Raw genomic sequence first — 20368 nt, 5'->3', positions numbered from 1 at the left:
ACTATTTTAAACATCCCTCCTAAAAATCTACTTCCCCTATTTATTTGTACCCATAAAACAAAGATAAAATTTTCCAGATCTTGTGTAAATTATCATAGTTTATACAGGTATGGAGTCTGCATTAATTAGTTTTATGGAACGTCACTATAACAAAAGCAAGGAATCTTGACTTCTAACCTCTAATTTGCTACTTACCACCTGTGTAGTCAGGTCATTTTGTTGTTGTTTTTAATGACAGAACCCTAACTCAAAAAAAGAGAATTTACTGGCTCATGTAACTAAAATGTTCAGGGGTAGGCTAGCTTCAGGCTAGGGACTCTACCCAGGGACTCCAACGTTGTCATCAGAAGTAATTCCTTTCTTCCATGATTCAGCCCACACAGCCCCAGGGTCCTTTCCATGTAGATTCTGCAAATCTCCCAGACTTGACTCCCAATGGCACAAACTGGGCCCTGTGGGCAACAGTCCTGGACACACACTGGTGTTAGGATTGGCCAGGCACAGTCGGGGCGGCTGGGCTTGGGAGGGGCATGTCAACCGCAGGCACAGTGGGGAGATGGTTCTCCAGGTGAAGGATGAACAGGGTTGGGCAGGCAGAGAGTACACTCCCTATTGCACGAGTGGTGTGTCTAGGAAAGAGCCTCCCTCAGCCCTGTCTCTAAATATAGCATGGAGATTTTTAGTAAGTCAATGATTCTCTAACATTTGTAAGACATGGAAATCACTCCTCAAAAATGCTTATGTGGGAATGAAAAAAACAAAATAACAGTGTTGGAGAGGCTGTGGGGAGATTGGAACTCTTATGCACTGCTGGTAGGAATGCAAAATGGTACAACCATTTTGGAAAACTATATGGCGCTTTCTTAAAAAGCTAGAAATAGAAATACCATATGATCCAGCAATCCCACCCCTAGGAATATATCCTAGAAAAATAAAAGCTGTCACACAAATAGACACATGTGTACCCATGTTCATTGCAGCATTGTTCACAATAGCAAAAAGATGGAAAAACCTACATACACACAATGGAATACTATACGATGAAGAACAATGATGAATCTGCGAAGCATCTCACAACATGGATGAACCTGGAGGGCATTATGCTGAGTGAAATAAGTCAATCACAAAAGGACAAATATTGTATGAGACCACTACTATAAAAACTCATGAAAAGGTTTACACACAAAAAGAAACAATCTTTGATGGTTACAACGGAGGGGAGGGGTGGGAAGGAGGGGAGGTTGGGAGGGATAAACACTAAATAGACAACAGATAAGCGGTAACTTTGGTGAAGGGTAAAACCGTACATAAAACTGGGCAAGCCAGCACAACTTGTCTAAGGCAAGGTCATGGAAGTTCCATAGACACATCCAAACTCAACGAGGGACCAGATTACTGGGCTGAGGGATCTGGGGCCATGGTCTCCGGGAACATCTAGCTCAATAGGCATAACATAGTTTATAAAGAAAATGTTCTACATTCTACTTTGGTGAGTAGTGTCTGGTCTTAAAAGCTTGTGAGCAGCCATCTAAGACACTCCACTGGTCTCACTGCATCTGGAGCAAGGGAGAATGAAGAAAACCAAAGACATAAGGAAAGATTAGTCCAAAAAACTAAGGGACCACAACCACCACAGCCTTCACCAGACTGAGTTCAGCACTAGATGGTGCCCAATTACCACCACTGACTGCTCTGACAGGGATCACAAAAGAGGGTCCCTGACAGAGCTGGAGAAAAATGTAGAACGAAATTCTAACTCAAAAAAAAAAAAAAAAAAAGACCAGACTTACTGGTCTGAGACTGCAGAAATCCCAAGAGTATGGCCCCGGAACACCTATATAGTTCAGTAATGAAGTCACTTCTGAGGTTCACCCTTTAGCCAAAGATTAGATAGGCCCATAAAACAAGACTAAATGGGCACACTAGCCCAGGAGCAAGGACTAGAAGGCAGGAGGGGACAGGAGAGCTGGTAATGGAGAACCCAAACTTGAGAAGGGGAGAGTGTTGACATGTCGTGGGGTTGGCAACCAGTCACAAAACAGTATGTGTATTCATTGTTTAATGAGACACTAGTTTGCTCTGTAAATCTTCATTTAAAGTACAAAAAAAACAAAATTGTTTATGTGGGTGCCTAGCACATGGGCAGGAGACCTGCTCTGTGTCGGGACAATCTGTAGCCTGAGCACCAGGTTGCCGTGAGGAACCTGCTCCTGCTAACTGGCCACCAAGCATCCTGTGGTCAGCACACATCTCACCACTGACACAGAGGTCAGCACCAGTTTGGGTTGATCTCCCAGCCTGCTGTTCCATGTTCTGGGTAATAATTATGACCATGGGGTGGCCGTGTAAGGGCGCAGCCGTGGGGCAGTGGTCCCTTCATTTCCCAGGCTCTCCTTCCTTCATCCTGTCAGTAACAGTCACAGTCACAAACAGTCACAGTAACTGCTGACGTTTACAGACCACTCACTACACACTGAGCACAACAGTAAACACCACACACATGCTAAGCACTGCAGCTATCAGAGCAGCAGGGCACTGTGAAACGCTTACAGCCAGAGAAGGAAGACATCTAAAACTTGTCATTGAATGCGCTAGCACTTAAAAATCAGTTTAAAGCCCTCTTCGGGAATAAGAGCAAAAAGCAGTTTGTAAAGGAAGAGCTTATTTCGGGAATACTGCTTGCAGGAAATACAGGCGACAGAGGAACACATTATACAATACTAAAAAAAAATAAAAACAAAAAACAACCAAACCTGTTGCTGTCGATTCCGACTCAAGTCGATTCTCAACCATTGTACCACTAGGGCCCCATACAATACTAAAACCAAACCAAAACGAAACCCGTTGCAGTGGAGTCGATTCCAACTCATAGCAACCCTATAGGACAGAGTATAACTGCCCCATAGGGTTTCCAAAGAGCACATGGTGGATTCAAACTGCTGACCTTTTAGTTAGCAGCCATAGCTCTTAACAATTGTGCCACCAGGGCTCCATACAATACTAAGGGCATGCAAAATCCAGACTGTGGGAAACTCTTCAGGACAACTTACATTTTAACAACAATAAAATTAAAAAAATAATAATAAAGGAAGGGGAGGGACTCTAAAGATTAAATGGATTGAGAGAGTCACCAATGAATTGTGATGTGGACCTTATAGGATTCAGATTGAAAGAGACTGGTTTAGTCAGGGGATGCGACACTCTCCAGTTGTAATAGCGGTGCTGTGGTTATGCCTTAAAAATAAATGTCCCTGTCTCTAACAGAGATACCACATGCATACTGAAATACATACAGTCAAAATGATACGCCTGGGACTTCTTTCAAAATAATAGAGGGAAGGTGCAGTTATGGATTAAACCAGATTAGCCATAAATTGTCCACTGTTGAAAGTAGGTGATGGGTATGCAGGTATTCATTATGTTATTCTCCATACTTTTGTATGTTCATCTGTTTGGAGGAAGACTCATTAGCAACCTGTGTTATGCAGATGACACAACCTTGCTTGCTGAAAGTGAGGAGGACTTGAAGCACTTACTGATGAAGATCAAAGGCTACAGCCTTCAGTACGGATTACACCTCAACATAAAGAAAACAAAAATCCTCACAACTGGACCAACGAGCAACTTCATGATAAACGGAGAAAAGACTGAATTTGTCAAGGATTGCATTTTACTTGGATCCACAATCAACACCCATGGAAACAGCGGTCAACAAATCAAAAGACACATTGCACTGGTCAAATCTGCTGCAAGACCTCTTTAAAGTGTTGAAAAGCAAAGATGTCACTTTGAGGACTAAGGTGTGCCTGACCCAAGCCATGGTGTTTTTAATCGCCTCATATGCATGCGAAAGCTGGACAATGAATATGGAAGATCAAAGAACTGATGCTTTGAACTATGGTGCTGGTGAAGAATACTGAATATATCATGGACTTCCAAAAAAACAAACAAACCTGTCTCGTAAGAAGTACAGCCAGAATGCTCCTTAGAAGCAAGGATGCCAAGATTACGACTCACATACTTTGGACATGTTATCGACAGGGATCAAGTCCTGGAAAAGGACATCATGCTTGGTAGAGGGTAAATGAAAAAGAGGAAGACCCTCAATGAAATGGATTGACACAGTGGCTGCAACAATGGGCTCAAGTGTAACAATTATGAGGATGGCACAGGAACAGGCCCCGTTTTGTTCTGTTGTACATAAGGTCGCTATGAGTCGGAACTGACTCAATGGCACCTTAGTCATCTAGTGCTGCTATAACAGAAATTCCACAAGTAGATGGCTTTAACAAACAGATGTTGATTCTCTCATAGTCTAGTAGGCTACAAGTCCAAATTCAGGGCATCAGCTCCAGAGGAAGGCTTTCTCTGTCAGCTCTGGAAGAAGGTCATTGTCATCGATCTTCCCCCAGACTAGGAGCTTCTCTGCACAGGAACACTGGGTCCAAAGGATGCACTCTACTCCTGGCACTGCCTTCTTGGTGGTATGAGGTTCCTCTGTCTATCTGCTCGCTTCTTTTTTATATCTCAAAAGAGATCTGCTCAAGACACAATCCAATCTTGTAGATTGAATCCTGCCTCATTAACATAACTGCCAGCTATCCCACCTCATTAACATCAGAGGTAGGATTTACAACACATAGAAAAATCACATCAGATGTCAAAATGGTGGACAATCACACAATACTGGGAATCATGATGTAGCTAAATCAATACATATATTGTTGGGGGACACAATTCAATCTATGACAGCACCTAACAACAAGCCATAAATTGTCAACTGTTGAAGGTGGGTGATGGGTATGCAGGGGTTTGTTATGTTTTCTCCAGACTGGAAGAGATCCATTATTCCTATTCCCAAGAAAGGTGATCCAACTGAATGTAGACATTATCCAACAATATCATTAGTATCACACACAGGTAAAATTCTGCTGAAGATCATTCAAAAGTGGCTACAGCAGTACATTGACAGGGAACTGCCAGAAATTCAAGCCAGTTTCAGAAGAGGATGTGGAACAAGGGATATCACTGCTGTCAGATGGATCCCAGCTGAAAGCAGAGAATACCAGAAAGATGTTTACCTGTGTTTTATTGACTATGCAAGACATTCAACTGTGTGGATCATAACAAATTATGGATAACACTGGGAAGAATGGGAATTCCAGAATACTTAATTGTGCTCATGAGGAATCTGTACATGGATCATGAGGCAGTCGTTCAAACAGAACAAGGGGATATTGCATGGATTAAAGTCAGGAAATTTGTGTGTCAGGGTTGTATCCTTTCACCAAATTTATTCAATCTGTTTGCTGAGCAAATAATCCAAGAAGCTGGACTATATGAAGAACAGGGCATGAGGACTGGAGGAAGACTCAACAACCTGCAATATACAGATGATACAACCTTGCTTGCTGAAGGTGAAGAGAATTTGAAGCACTTACTGATGAAGATCCTGGTGGTGCAGTGGTTAAGAGCTACGGCTGCTAACTAAAAGGTTGGCAGTTTGAATCCACTAGGTACTCCTTGGAAATCGTATGGGGCAGTTCTACTCTGTCCTATGGGGTCACTATGAGTTGAAATTGACTCGACAGCAGTGGGTTTGGTTTTGTTTTTACTGATGAAGAATCAAAGACTACAGCCTTCAGTATGGATTACACCTCAACATAAAGAAAACAAAAATCCTCACAACTGGATCAATAAGCAACATCATGACAATTGGAGAAAAGATTGAAGTGGTCAAGGAATTCATTTTACTTGGATCCACAATCAACACCATGGAAGCAGCCGTCAAGAAATCAAAAGACGCATTGCATTGGGCAAATCTGCTGAAAAGACCTCTTTAAAGTGTTAAAAAGCAAAGATGTCACCTTGAAGACTACGGTACACCTGACCCAACCCATGGTATTTTCAATCAGCTCATATGCATGGGAAAGTTGGAGAATGAATAAGGAAGACCGAAGAATTGATGCCTTTGAACTACGGTGTTGGTGAAGAATATTAAATATACCATGGACTGCCAAAAGAATGAACAAATCTGTCTTGGAAGAAGTACAACCAGAACGCTCCTTAGAAGCAAAGATGGCAAAATTACGTCTCACATACTTTGGACATGTTATCAGGAGGGATCAGTCCCTGAAGGACATCATACTTGGTAAAAGTAGAGGGTTAGCAAAAAAGAGGAACACCTTCAACGAGATGGATTGACACAGTGGCTGTAACAATGGGCTCAAGCATAGAAACGATTGTGAGAATGGCGCAGGACCAGGCAGTGTTTCATTCTGTTATGCATGGGGTCACGATGAGTCAGAACCGACTTGACAGCACCTAACAATACTTTTGTATATGCTAAAATTTATTAAAATATTTTAATCTGGATAGATTTGTGTACTCTTCTTATATATCCACGCTTCTGGATTACTTGCTACACTTCATCTGTTATTATAAAATAATTGGTGGTGGTGGTTGCCGTTGATTCTGACTCATGGCAACCCCATGCATGTCAGAGTAGAACTGCTCCACCTGGTTTTCAAGGCTGTGACCTTTTGAAAGCTGACTGCCAGGCCTGTCTTCTGTGGGTAGGTTCAAACCTCCAACCTTTCAGCTAGTTGTTGTTAGGTGCTGTCGAGTCGGTTCTGACTCATAGGGATCCCATGCATAACAGAACAAAACACTGCCCAGTCCTGGGCCATCCTCACAATACTGCTGTGTTTGAGCCCACTATTGCAGTCACTGCGTCCATGCATCTCGTCGAGGGTCTTCCTTTTTCACTCTCTACTTTACCAAACATGATGTCCTTCTCCAGGGACTGGTCCCTCCTGATAACATGTCTAAAGTATGTGAGACAAAGTCTCGCCATCCTCGCTTCTAAGGAGTATTCTGGTTGTAGTTCTTCCAAGACAGATTTGTTCATTCTTTTTACAGTCCAAGGTACATTCAATATTTTTTTACCAACGCTATAACTCAAAGGCTTCAATTCTTCAGTCTTCCTTATTCATTGTCCAGCTTTCGCCTGCATATGCAGGGATTGAAAATACCGTGGCTTGTGTCGGGCGCACCTTAGTCTTCAAGATGACATCATCACTCTTAACACTTTAAAAGACTTTTGCAGGAGATATGCCCAATGGAAGTTGACTTCTTGACTGTTGCTTCCATGGGTGTTGGTTGTGAATCAAAGTAAAATGAAATCCTTGACCACTTCAACCTTTTCTCCGATTATCATGATGTTGCTTATTGGTCCAGTTGTGAGGATTTGTTTTCTGTTGAGGTGCAATCCATACTGCAAGCTGTAGTCTTTGATCTTCATCAGTAAGTATTTCAAGTCCTTTTCACTTTCAGCAAGCAAGGTTGTATCATTTGCGTATTGAAGGTTGTTAGTCTAGTAGTCAGGTGCTTGTTTCCACCACCCAGGGACTCCATAAAATACTAGTAGCTTCACTAACTGAGCCCTTACAGTGTCTCAGATCCTTTTAAAAGTTTTAAAAATTATTTATTCTCACAACTCCCCTGTGAGGCAAGGGCTGTTGCTGTTCCCATTTTACTGATGAGGATACCAAAACCAGCTGGTTGGTAATTTGTCACAGGGACAGCCAAAGCCAGGACCTGAGCCTGCTGCAACCTCCTGCTCTGGGATGGATGACCGCAGGTCCTGTCCAAAGTGAGGGAACCTGGCCTGGTGTGGCCTCAGTGTGCCTCATACCCCTGTCAGTCTACCACCACAGGGCCTGCCAAGTGTGTGGAACTTGTGAAGAGCTTCCACCTGCCTGTGCTCCCTATCTGTGATGTCATTCCAGGCTGACATGAGTTGGATGGGGGGTACAGGGGTACAGCAGTTCAGTCTGCTCCTCAGACGACCTGTGGGGGTGGTCTGCTCCTGGGACAGACGACTGAGGGGGTCTGCTCCTCAGACAGATGACCCGTGTGTGTGTGTGGGGGGGTCTGCTCCTCAGACAAGATGACCTGTGTGTGTTGGGGGGTCTTGCTCCTCAGACAGGCAACTTGCATTGGGGGGGATCTGCTCCTCAGACAGATGACCGGAGGGGGTAGTCTGCTCCTCAGACAGACAACTGGCTGGAGGGTCTGCTCTTCACAGATGACCTGCCTGGAGAGGGGAGTCTGCTCCTTGGATGACCTGTGGGGAGGGTGTCTGCTCCTCCTGGGGGTGGGGGACCTGCTCCTGGGATAGACAACCTGGTGGCAGCCTGGCCCCAAACCCAGACCCACACCTACCCTAGGCCCTGCCCCATGCCCCTCTTTGCAGGGGTCCAAGCAAGTGTCATTTTAAGATTTACATGTTTGAGAGAATCTTTGTAAAAAGAGGGCTGTTTCAAAAAAAAAATTGTTTCAATTAAGTGTGAGTGTTGGAGAAGAAACAAAAGTAACTCTAAGTCTTTTGTCCCTAGGACATGATATTTAAATACACAGAAAACCTACAGCACATTTAATTAGCAGAATGGCAGACAACACCCCGAGAGCACTGCTTTTACAAAGTGTCTCCCTTATGCTTGGCCTCTCTTGAAGAGATGGTACAGTGCTTTCTACCTGGAACACCAACATGTTTTTTTATTTGTTGTCGAAGTTGAGGTCATATACACAGCGTGTGCACGGACCCCAGGGGCTGCTGGTCTGCATCAGGCTGACACGGGAACGTGAGAGCAGAGCCAACCTCACAGATTCACTCCCCTGACCCTGGCTTGCGGATTTCTGTCTCCACCTCCAGTCCTCCACACTCTGGGGTGCCCTCCTTGAGCCACGCATGATCTTCATCATCATCCACACCATCCTCACTCTCTCTACCCAAAAGGAAGCTCTTGGGGGAGATGTCATGAACAGGGGGCTTTGCTTTCTTCTTCTTCCTCTTTATCTGCCTCACCAGCTCAGCCAGCTGCTCCTGCGCTTGTTCCGGCTGCCCGAGGCTCACACTTCCAAGCCCCTTCTCCTTCTTCCTCTTGTACTCCATGATTTGCTTGTTGAGTGCTTCATGATCAATCCCAAACAGATGTGGGTGTGCAGCCGGCTCTGCAGCACAAGTCAGGGGTGGCTGGTCTAGAGGCTTCCTGTGGGGGACAGAGGAGACTTCACACACCACACAGAACAAAGATCCAGATGATCTACACCCACGTCCCAGACAAGTCTATCTGGGGTAACTGTAGAGGACAGGAACAAAGGAGAAAGTAGGTTGTTTCCACTTTTTGACTATTATGAATAATGCTGCTATGAACCTTTGTGTATATGTTTTTGTGGACATATGTGGACATATATGTTCAATTCTCTTGGGTATATACCTATGAGTGAAATTGCTGGGTCATATAGAAACTCTGTTTTACTTTTTGAGGAACTGCAGGCTGTTTTCCACAGCAGCGGCACCATTTTACATTCCCACCAGCATGAATGAGAATGGGACACTCACTGTTTCATCCCCTTAAAGCTTGCCCCAGGGTGAGCACCTGTGGATGTTGCAGCCTGGCATTATTTACACAGTGACTCAGGGAGGCTGGCTAGTGAGCTGCACAGCCAGGGAGCCCAGGTGGTCTGAAAGCGCACCTACCTGTACCCCTGCTTCTTGAAGTCCTACTTAGGTCTGTGCTCTTCAAAGCAGGGCTTTGAACTGGCTCAAACCAGTTCAGTCATGGCCAAGGAAGGGGAACCAGAACAGACCTGAATTGTTTTAAATTTGGGTGATCTGGAACCATAACTGGCATGGGCGAAGCACTAGAATGGAAGACTCAGGAGAGCCACGGTGAGCCCTTTCAGGAGCCTGTTGCATGAGACTGGATTATTGCCAGGACTGAGGAGAGTGACACATATTCAAAGTGGTGCAGCTGGCTGCCATCTTTGAACGGGGCACCACTGTTCATATTCTGCGCAAAATCCTACAGGCAAGAGATTTGGTTGCTATGCAGCATGTATTCTGCCCTTGTTTTCTAAGAGGGAGATTAAGTTTCTAGCAGGGCTTCAACCTGTAATTTTTCCCATTCCGGTTATGGTGCTGGTTCACTAAATTTTAAAAATTAGGGTCTGTTCCAGTGTTGCTTCTTGGGCACAACTGAACCAGGAAGAACCGGTTCAGAGCCCTGCTACAAAGTGATGCTTAACATGGGGCTACTTATAATTCAAGAACCTTGATATAACCCAAACATCAGACTATAGGAATGGTTCAGAAGACTAGGGTAGGGCTACACTATTTTACAACCAGTAAAAAGATGTTTATAAAGAATATTTAAGAATAAGGAAAAACATTGTTATCAATCAGTGTAACTACTTTGTTGTTTAAGTAAAAACCCAATTAAACTCTTTCCAAAAAAATAAAAAGACCAAAGGAAATGCACTGAAATGTAAGAATGGTCACATTTGGAGGTAGGACTGTACCTTTTCTCATGTCTTAGATTTTATAATTTTTCAGTAAGCATGCATCATTTTATTATAACAGTAATAATAAAGACGTTGATGTATACCACAGACTAAAATGAATACATTTTCTAGTTTTCCTTCTCCAATATGGTTCTTTTGAGTTGCATCTTAAAATGTATAAATAAAACCAACAAACACATTAAAAATATATTTTGAAAAAAAGAGTGAAGCACAAGGCAAATCACCTGACATTATTTTGTTTCAAGTCTTCTTTTTCATCTGGGGGTCCAAAATCAGCAATTGCCAGTAACCGATCAACCTGAAATGGAATAAGTAAAGGTTGAAACAGAAGCCAGATTTATCCACAAGGCTCAGTTAGAGCGGGACTCCAGGTTGATCCCAGCATCGTCCTCTCTGGACCGGCTCAAGTGCAGATCTTCCTTCCACCTGACTCTTCCCAGATAACAGGACCAGCTCAACCGGCCTATGCCTTCAAACACCTTACTGTTATTTGAGCATATCACATTTTCTCTGATGATAAACTGAAGCTTTTAAAAACTGCACTTAAAACTTGTAAATGTAGCCAAATTTATGAAGAAAGCAGTTGAATGTCAGCTGAATTAAACAGCATTTGCTGGCTGGGTCTTTGGCTGAATATTAAACTGTGTATGTGGCAGGTGAGACCCACAAGGCAAAGAACCACTGGGGAGAAGTTAGTGGAACAGTTCTAAGAGCTCTCACAAGATGGGGTACATTCGAGCTCCAACCAGCCAGAAGGGAAACACCTGAGTAGGAGGGCTAAACCAGCCCTAGGAAGAAAGGCTATTCTAGATGCATCCTAACAAAACTTAAGAACAAGACGCAAAAGGATCAGGTTGTTCTGCAAGGCACTTAATGGCCTACCAAAATAAAGATCAACTCTCTAAAGGAAGACCACAAAATACTCATGCAACAACATAAATTTAAAATGTCCAGCATCCAATAAAAAAAGTACAAACATGAAAAGAAGCAAGACCAAGAGAAAAATCAGTCAACAGAAACAGACTCAGAGACTGAAGTGACAATATTACCAAACAAGAATAAACTGAACTTCTCCAAAACTAAAAATTTGGAGAAAATGTTTGCAATATATATATCTAACTTGTATCCAGAATATACAATGAACGTTTACAATAAAATCTAATAAAAAGCGGGCAAAAGTTTTGAACAGACAATTCACAAAAGAGGGACTAGCCATCAGGAACATGAAATATATCATTAGTCATAGGGAAAAGCAAATTTAAACCACAAGAATGGCTTACATTAAAAGAACTGCAATACCAAGTGTTGTCGAAAATATGGAGCAACAGGAACTCTCATACATTACTAATGGGAATGTAAAATGGTAAAACCACTGTGTACAACAGTTTGACAGTTTCTTAAAAGTTAAACATATGCTTACCATTATTTCTTTTACTGGCTTAAAAGAAATAAAAGTACACAATACAGCACCAAGACATATAAGGATAACAAAGTAACAATCTTGCCCTCAAAGAATCATCTGCCAAAATTAATGATTTTTCCCTCTCTGGTCGAGACTACTTATTTCTTTCAATTAGTGAGACAAATTTCAGGACAGTAAGACAAAGACCAGCCAAAGGGACCTCACCTTCCCTCTTCTTTCCCTTTGCCTCCAATTGACAGCCAAACTTTGGGGCACACATGGGGAACCATTGCAGAGTGGGAAACAACTGGCCCCTTTGATTGCCTGGCAGAAATCAGGCAGACAAGAGGCGACATCCAGTCACAACTCCCTCCTGTCATCCAGGACTCCGAAGTCTCCAACATAAATATTAAGCCGCACAATCTCTGGACAAAGGACCTCACACAGAAAACTTTTAAGCATTGCACCCACCTTCCTTTGTTCTAGTATCTTTTACTGCAGAGCCTTGTAGTGCCTGGCCATTTATTATTCTCCCTCTCCGAGAGAAGCAGAGAAATCATGAACAGGTGTGGTCAGGGGCTCCAGAGATTTCCCAGAGCACCAGGGGGAATGGGTTTCCTCCCCTGCTCAACCAAGTATGCAGAGGTGAGCTCCATGCTAAGTATTCTCAGAGCACTTTTCCATGAGCTAAATTCTACTTGATTCTTTAAAACAGAGACTGTAACTTTACCCTTTTGTTTCTTTTCCTAGCCAGGGCAATCACTTACTGTCAAGGTTACTTATATGTTTTCATTGTTACTTGTATAATGAATAATAAAAAACAAAAATGTCAAATAAGATTTTTTTTTCTTCTGCGGATCCAAATACTACCTAGTCCTAAAGCCAATATTAGTTACCTAACTGTAATACCGTACATGCTATTTACTGTTTTTTGGTAAACTTTTTAAAGGTATGTTGTTTTTAGCTGCCACTGAGTCAACTCTGACTCATGGGGACCGCATGTACAATGGGATTGGGCCACTGTGATCCACAGGGTTTTCACTGGCTGATTTTTGGAAGGTGATCACCAGGCCTTTCTTCCTGGTATGTCTCAGTCTGGAAGTTATGCTGAAATCTGTTCAGCATCAGAGCAACACACAAGCCTCCACTGACACACAGGTGGTGGCTGCACACTGGCCAGGACTTGAACCTGGGTCTCCCACATGGAAGGCGAGAATCTACCACGGAGCTACCACTGCCCCCTTTCTAGAGTGTTGTTGTTGTTGTTAGATGCCCTCAAGTAGGCTCCGACTCATAGCAACCTTGTGTAAAACACAATGAAACGCTACCTGGTCCTGTGCCATCCTCACAATGTTTGAGCCCACTGCTGCAGTCACTGTGTCAATCCATCTCTTTGAAAGTCTCCCTCTTTTTTGCTTTCAAAGTGTAACATACCTTAATAACTACCACATAACCACCACCCAGATCAAGAAAGTATATATTTACAGGTTTTTAATTTTTATAATTAACCTATATCTAAAGCAAGGAAACAGTTATAACTGCAGAGCCAAAGATCTTATAAGCCTCAACCTTCTAAAGTAACAGCATACTGCTCAGAGCCAAAGGCAGGGGATGAGAGTGAGGCTGGAAGGAGAGACCTCAGCCACCTCATGTTTATAAGCCAAGAAATAGAGACTGTGTTTCCTAGTCAGAGTATAGTGAGATGCATAAAAAAAAATAAAAACCAAAAAAAGCAGTTACCTCTGGAGAACAGGACTGGGAATGGGGCAGGGAGCACAGAAGAGCTTCATTCTTCATCTGTACTCTCCTAAATGTTTTTTTTAAAGCTATGTGCATTGTTTTTTGAGTATTCAGAAATTAACTTAAGTTTTTTATTTTACTCATATGAAAATTCAGATTATAAAAAGGTTAATTATTTGAAAGCCTCACCTCAGCTAGAGCCGCATTCTCTCTGTCCTGAACAAACACGATGGGCGGCACATTCCGCAGGGTCTGCTGGGACATCAGAAGATGCCTGAGGAGGGAGCACAGACTCACTCAGGTGCAACATGGCACCCAGTGCAGTGAGGCATCAGTGCTAAAAGTAAAAATACATGATGATCTCACTAAGAACCAAGGTTTGCATGGCATATTATTCCCAGATGAAAATGTCAGCCGAGAAAAGTCTTCGTTAGCCATTTTCCCCAATTGTCCCCACCATGCAAATGTCAGCACAGTGAAAAAAAGCAAATAAAGTCTTCGTATTACTGTGAAAATAGTTTTAACCTCATGAACCCCCTCAAAAGGACCTCAGGAAAGCTTAGCGGTCCAGGACTAACACCCTGAGAACCACTGACCTAGATTACAGCTTACAGGAAAATGTAAATTATACTCTGAAATTCCAGAAAAGCCTTCCAAACTTTTCCTTAGGAGCAAAAATAATGAGAGATTAAGAACAAACTGCCTACAAATGAAACACAGGTGGGAAACTCAAGAGACAATCAAAAGCAAATATATTTAGGAAGTAAAATGCTCTCACCTCATATGGGCAGCGCTCTTCTGTAGGATGGCGTTGGTGTGCTCATTCTGTTCAGCAGAGAGAGATGCCCTCCAATACACACGGCAGGCTGAGAAGTCTGAAGTCAGAGACACCTGAGTCCCACCCACCCCAGCAGCAGGTGACTGTTTTGTTCACACAGGTTTTCCAGATACAAAATTACTAAGAGGCAGAGAGTAGCCCCTCAGCTTCGGGAACATCCATCACTACTGGAGCCAGCGACCACCACCTCTTCCTGCAGCTGCATCATCACGGACACCAGTACCTTGTCTTCCCTCCTCTCTGGGTCCTGCCAGCCGCCTCGTTAAGCCCAGCTCCAAGCCCCAGGGTACTTTGTTCAGAGCCATTCGCCCTAAGATGCTCACCAAAAATGCCTGGTCTGTCATTTATTGTCCTTATGTGATACTGAGATACACACAAACGTAACTACTTCGCTTATTCTCAGATCGCCTTCTGATGTCTCATGTCGTCATACTCACTGTGTGTGTGACAGTGCAGCCCGGTCTGTGTGCAGTGAGTCGTCTGCTTTGGCACCAGAACACGTGAAGCCTCTGTCCACCCTTAGTACTTAAATGACCAGACTTTCTATCACTGTTTTCCCCAAAACTAAAGGCCTTGAGAATGACACGGTGTCTTCTTTTAAACTGGGAGGTAAGTGCTAGCCCTTCCGTCACCGGTACAGCTCTCACGGGCTTTGGCTCCTCAACCTACCTTGCAGAGCTCCAAGTTCAGGTCATACACCTCCTGGCTCACTTCAGAAGTGCACAGCAAATCCGTCAGCGCTTTGTAGAGAAGGCCATTCAGGGCCCTTAGGCGCACATGGTCTTCCTTCTTGGTTTTCTTTGAGGTATTCTTCATTAGTAACTCCAGCTTGGATGGTTTGTAAGTCTTCATTAAGAAAAAGAATACACAAAGGTCATATGACAACTGTACATTAAACCTCTACTAATTTTTTAAAAAAGGAGGCTTAGGAAGGACTTGAACAACTGGATAAATATAACAAACAAAAATTACTCTCAGCCATCTTAGCTTTCATTAAGAAAAAGTCTGTTTTACAGACCAGGTTCCTTCTAGATCTCATCTAGCATCCCTCAAAGATTAAAAGTAACGCCACAATATATTTTTTTACATTGAGATATAATTCACATACCAAAAAACTCATCCTTTTAAAGGGTACAATCCAGTGGTTTTAAGTATACATGCATATTTATTTTAATGCTAGTAACTGCAAAAATTCTAACAAAAGCCACCTATTATATAAAAATTCACAGTCGTTACTTATGTTTATTAACTAAAAATTGAATGCACGTGATTGTATTAGAACTTGATACCAGATATGATATTCTGGAAAACTTTAGTGCAGTAAATCTTTTTTTGAAGTCAAAATTCCATGTTACCAATGACAACCAATCCCATCCATACCAATACTTTCCTCTTCTAAATAGTGAAATGGAGAAAGCTTTGCCAACTTTTGAATCCTAACTCCAGTCAAGATTATAAAGTGGTTTGTCACTGCTACTTTATACTTACAAGGTGAGATCCCAAGGAAGGACCTTCGTACCAAAACTTTTTTCTATGGGGCGAAAATAAAAATTACGTTTGACACTGACAGCAAATTAAAAAAAAAAAAAGTTATATAAACTAACTGAAGATGTTATAATACAACAACTTTGTTTCTAAGGAACTAAACTAGGACATAGAAATTATGTCACTGGGGATATAAAAGACTTAGATATCTAACACCATGGGTCATAGGCAGAAAACGGTTTTAGCCAACCTAGCAATTTTTACTTAAAGTCTACTTCTAGGCCTAAAGGTAGAGATAGAGGATCTTAAAAATATACCTAATGAACTGCACATAAGCAGTATATTCTGGTTGTAAAGTTGTTTCCCATGGAGGTACAGGTTAACAATCCTGACACTGCTATTATATGGACACTGGAATGGAACAATTAAGCAAATGGATGGTAGATGACTGGAGCCAGGTTTCTGTGTTGTTGCAGGAGTTCATAGACAAGGGGAGGTGGCTAAAATTTTTTTGCTCTTATCAGCTGAGAGGGCCTAAAAGAAAGACATCCCAGTAGCAGCGAGCACACCTAGCTCAGAGAGCTTGGTTCCTAATACCACTCTCAAGTAGGAGAGGTAAAGGACTTCTTGGAGAAATGGCTGATTCTACGGCTAAGAAGGAGCCCTGGTGGAGAAGTGGTTAAGAGCTCAGGATGCTAAGCAAAAGGTCAGTAGTTCAAATCCACCAGCCACTCCTTGGAAACCCTATGGGGGCAGTTCTACTCTGTCCTATAGGGTTGCTATGCGTCAGAATCAACTTGATGGCACACAACAACAACATGGCTAAGAAAGTTTTGTTTTAAAGAAAATAAAACCAACAAAAATAAAAAACACATTGATGGGGTTCTGTCAAAGGAGAACAGGAACCAAATGAAAGAGCTCCCAATGGCCAAAGCTGGAACAATTTGGGCAACAAAATAAAGCAGTATTGGACTATAACCCATGAGTCTACAATGATATAAATGGTTGAATAAATTAATAAATGAGGGAGAAGAGACACAACTCCCATGCAGAAGAATTCGAAATGATTTATGTGGATATTCCACCCTCAAGGAAGGGGAGCATTACATCCTATTCTTTAAGTGTAGGCTGGGCATAGTGACTTCCTTCCAAAGAGTACAGTATGGAAACGGGGAAAGAAATATAACTTTACAGTGGAGAAACTTGACAAACCCTACCTGAGCCATGTGACCAAGGCTAATATGATGTGCTGAAAATGTCACTTTACCTCGTTGGTCTTCCTCCTAAAACCCATATCCCATCTCATCATGAGAAAAACAACAAATTCTAGTAGAGAGGCTCCTACAATATATTTGTCCAGTGTTCCTTAACTGTCAAAAACCTATCACCAGTTGAGATACTTTTGACTCATGGTGACCCCATGTGACAGAGAAGAACTGCTCCAAAGAGTTTTCTCAGCTGTAATCTTTATGGAAGTAGATCACCAGGCCTTTCTTCTGCAGACTGTGCCACCCGGGGACCTTCCAAAACTGTCAAGGTCATCAAAAATAAGGAAAATCTGAGAAACTCACAGCCAAGAAGTGTCTACAAAGACATGACACCTAAAAGTAGTATGGTATCCTGAACGGAATCCTAAAACCAGGAAATGGACATTAGATAAAAATTATGGAAATCTAAATAAACTATGAACTTTAGTTAATAATAATGTATGGATATTGGTTCATTAATTGTAACAAATGTATGTACTAATATAAGAAGTTAATAATAAGAGGAATTGGGTGTATGGTATATGGGAACACTGTACTATCATTGCAATTCTTCCGTAAATCTAAAACTCTTCTAAAAAGTACAAAGTCTATTAAAAACAACAAAACAAAAAATACATATACCTACCTTAGTAAAATTAAAACTGCTCTGGAAATAAATTGTGGTAGTTAATGTTATGTGTCAACCTGGCTACGCTATGATTCTCAGTGGTTTGGCAGATACTATGAAATCACTTTCCATGACGTGATCTGACGTGATCAGCCTATCAGCTTAAAGGGGAGTTTCCTTGGGGGTGTGTGGCTTGCCCCCAGGATATAAACAGATGCTCTGGCAAAGCTCATGCTTTCTCCACACTGCACTCTTCCTGCCTGCCCTCTGGTTCTTGGGACGTAAACCTGCAGAAGTCTCTGGCCTGCAGCCTCCTGACCTGCAGATTCTGGATTCGGCAACCCCTCCTCCACCCCCCCCACCCCCCACCATGAGCCAGCAGAAGCCTCCGGCCTGCCACCTGACTTAGATTTTGAGTTCCTTAGCTCCTGCAACCACGTTAGCCAACTCGCAGAGGTCTTTAGCCCGCTACCTGACCCACGGACTTGGGACTTACCAGCCCCTACAACTGCATGTGCCATTTCCTTGAAGTAAATTTCTCTCTGTATTATCTATACCTGCTTCACTGGTTTTGCTCCTCTAGAAAACCCAGACATTTGGTACTGAGTGGTTCTAAACGAACAAAATGTTAAGGATGAATTTTCTGAATTGCTTCTCAGGTCTGGCTAGTCTTAAAGTCACTAACGACCCTATTTCCAGTAGTAAAGAGGGCACTGTTAATACATGGCGTGATATAGCAATAGAAATACATCCCAAGCCCCATGGGCACCACACCAGCCAGTGGACACCACCCCCCACCCCTCCTGGATCTCATACCATGTGGGTACCGCCCCCTCATTTCCCTCCCCCGCCCCGTAAGTACCGTCCCCCCCGTAACACCCCCGCTCCGGATTTCAGACCCCTGGCCATTACTTGGTTTTCGTGGCGAATTTCTTGAGCAGGTTCTTGCTGCCACAGGATATCAGGGAGCCGTGCAGGCCTCGGGGGCGGCCCGGAAGGAGGCTGCGCCCCGCGCCGCGGCCACCCAGCAGCGCCCCGAGCCCCGCGTGGGAGCCCCACAGCCCGCGGACCGGCGCCCACATGGCAGGCGGGCGGGGGTCGGAGGGCAGGCGGTCGGTGGAAATGCGTGTCAGGACTCGGGGGTGGGGCTACGGTTAGAAGGGCTTCCGGTGGGCGGGACGTGAGAGAGTGACAATCGGGCTAGGGGCGGGGCTACAGGTGGGCGGGACGTGTGGGTGGAACAAGGGTTCTCGGCACGGCCAGACGGCGCGCGGGCAGAGCCGCATGGGTGGGACGCGGGGGACGGGGCTGAAGCGCAAGGCGGTACAGGGACAAACGTTGTGTGGGTGGACCGACGCATGGGCGAGTCAGGAGGCGGGCACAGTGGCCGCGTGGGCGGGGCGAAGAAGCGGTACGGGGGGCAGAGCCTGGCCGTGCTAGGGGAGGGGCGGGGCAGGACGGCGTGTGGGCGGGGCCAGGCGCCAAGTTTCTCTGACTGCCGACGGGGAGGGCCTGGGCGCCGGGCAGTATTTCTCCGACGGGCGAAGGAGGCACCCCGCTGGGGCTGCCGCACCGTACATACGGGTCCGGCTCACCGCGTGGGTAGTGCGCAAGCTGCCAGTCTTCTGTGGGAAGTACGGAGCTAGGGAATGCTGTTGATTTAAAACCATAAAACTAATGTGGAGGCGTGTACTGCAATTCTTCCTGTCAGAAAGGAAGAAAGCCAGAAGTAAGACCTTTGTGGGGCCTCGCTCTTTACTGGGTGGGCTACATGTAATGAGACACCCTGGGATACAGTCCCGTCTTGCCTACCACATTCTACAAAGCATTTATCCTTCCTGTTTCCACTGCCAGTTCCTTTTCTCATGCCAGGATATTTTTTTCCTGTAATATTTCCTCACCAGTCTATCTAGAGAAAGAAGTGACAGGTTCAAAACCTCTCTGGAAAGTAGGTATTCTAATTATCACCATACCTAACAATTCCTGCAGACAGACTGCTGGGAATTCTCTTCCCTTGTTTCCCCTGCAGTTATCACCAGATGACAGTGATACTTTTTGTCTCTCCGACTAGAATGTAAGCCACCTGAGAGCGTGGACTGGAGTGGCTTACTTCGTTTCCTACGGTAACTCTGGCACTTAGAGCAGGTCTTGGCACACAAAAGGGTCTCAACAATTATTTGCTGAATGATTGAAATGATTGAAATGAATGAATAAAGATTAGATTGTCAGGGAGACTACTGTCCTCGTGAAGTCCCTGGACCAACACTGATTTGATATTTGAATAACTAAAATGTATTGAAGCAATGAACTGTGGTAGGACATGCGTTCAGTTTGGCTGTAACGGTGTGCTCTGCCTTACAGGCAAAACAGATATTTAGTAAGTACAGTGAACATAGATAACAATTTCACATCAAAGTAATGGCAGGAAAGGAGGTGAGATTTCTTTACATTAGTTTCTAGTCTAACACAAATCTCTCATAATACAGTTTAACTAAGGCAATATTTCTAAAATGAAAAGTATAAACAATTTCGACATGAAAGTTTAGTGATATATTTGCAGCTGGGCCAACTTAATTGGAATGTTGGGATCAGAACTGACCATTGCTTAAACCAAAAAGAACTAAACCCGCTGCAGTCTAGTTGATTCCCATTAGTTAACC

At 43.6% G+C, this 20368-nt stretch overlaps 1 protein-coding gene across 2 annotated transcripts; it reads right to left on the bottom strand.

Annotated features, from left to right (window-relative positions):
• Nucleotides 1–8311: 8311 nt before the first annotated feature.
• On the bottom strand, nucleotides 8312–18809 carry RBFA (ribosome binding factor A). Of its 2 annotated transcripts, none has more exons than XM_004386933.2 (7): nucleotides 18621–18809; nucleotides 15837–15879; nucleotides 15018–15194; nucleotides 14289–14401; nucleotides 13700–13784; nucleotides 10593–10666; nucleotides 8312–9053 (listed from the first exon to the last, which is right to left on the bottom strand). In XM_004386933.2, exons 1-7 carry the CDS (start codon nucleotides 18788–18790, stop codon nucleotides 8672–8674), a joined length of 1044 nt encoding a protein of 347 aa, XP_004386990.1. In that variant the 5' UTR covers nucleotides 18791–18809; the 3' UTR covers nucleotides 8312–8671. The 2 variants fall into 2 exon arrangements, with proteins under 2 accessions (XP_004386990.1, XP_023597001.1); XM_023741233.1 differs by having other exon boundaries at nucleotides 14289–14335.
• Nucleotides 18810–20368: the final 1559 nt, after the last annotated feature.

This window comes from Trichechus manatus, unplaced genomic scaffold (genome assembly GCF_000243295.1).
Source record: "Trichechus manatus latirostris isolate Lorelei unplaced genomic scaffold, TriManLat1.0 scaffold00176, whole genome shotgun sequence".
In the NCBI taxonomy this organism is placed as follows: domain Eukaryota; kingdom Metazoa; phylum Chordata; class Mammalia; order Sirenia; family Trichechidae; genus Trichechus; species Trichechus manatus.
Note: the sequence above shows the minus strand (reverse complement) of the source record. Positions and strands in the feature narration are given on the sequence as shown.

Bases quoted from the DNA above. Each gene is read 5' to 3' on its own strand.
- RBFA (XM_004386933.2), bottom strand. From the start codon at position 18,790: ATGTGGGCGCCGGTCCGCGGGCTGTGGGGCTCCCACGCGGGGCTCGGG. The intron at 15,195-15,836 runs GTAAGTATAAAG...TTCTTAATGAAG, and splicing joins CTTCCTTGGGATCTCACCTT to ACTTACAAACCATCCAAGCT. The intron at 13,785-14,288 runs GTGAGAGCATTT...CTCCCTCCTCAG, and splicing joins AAGAGCGCTGCCCATATGAG to GCATCTTCTGATGTCCCAGC.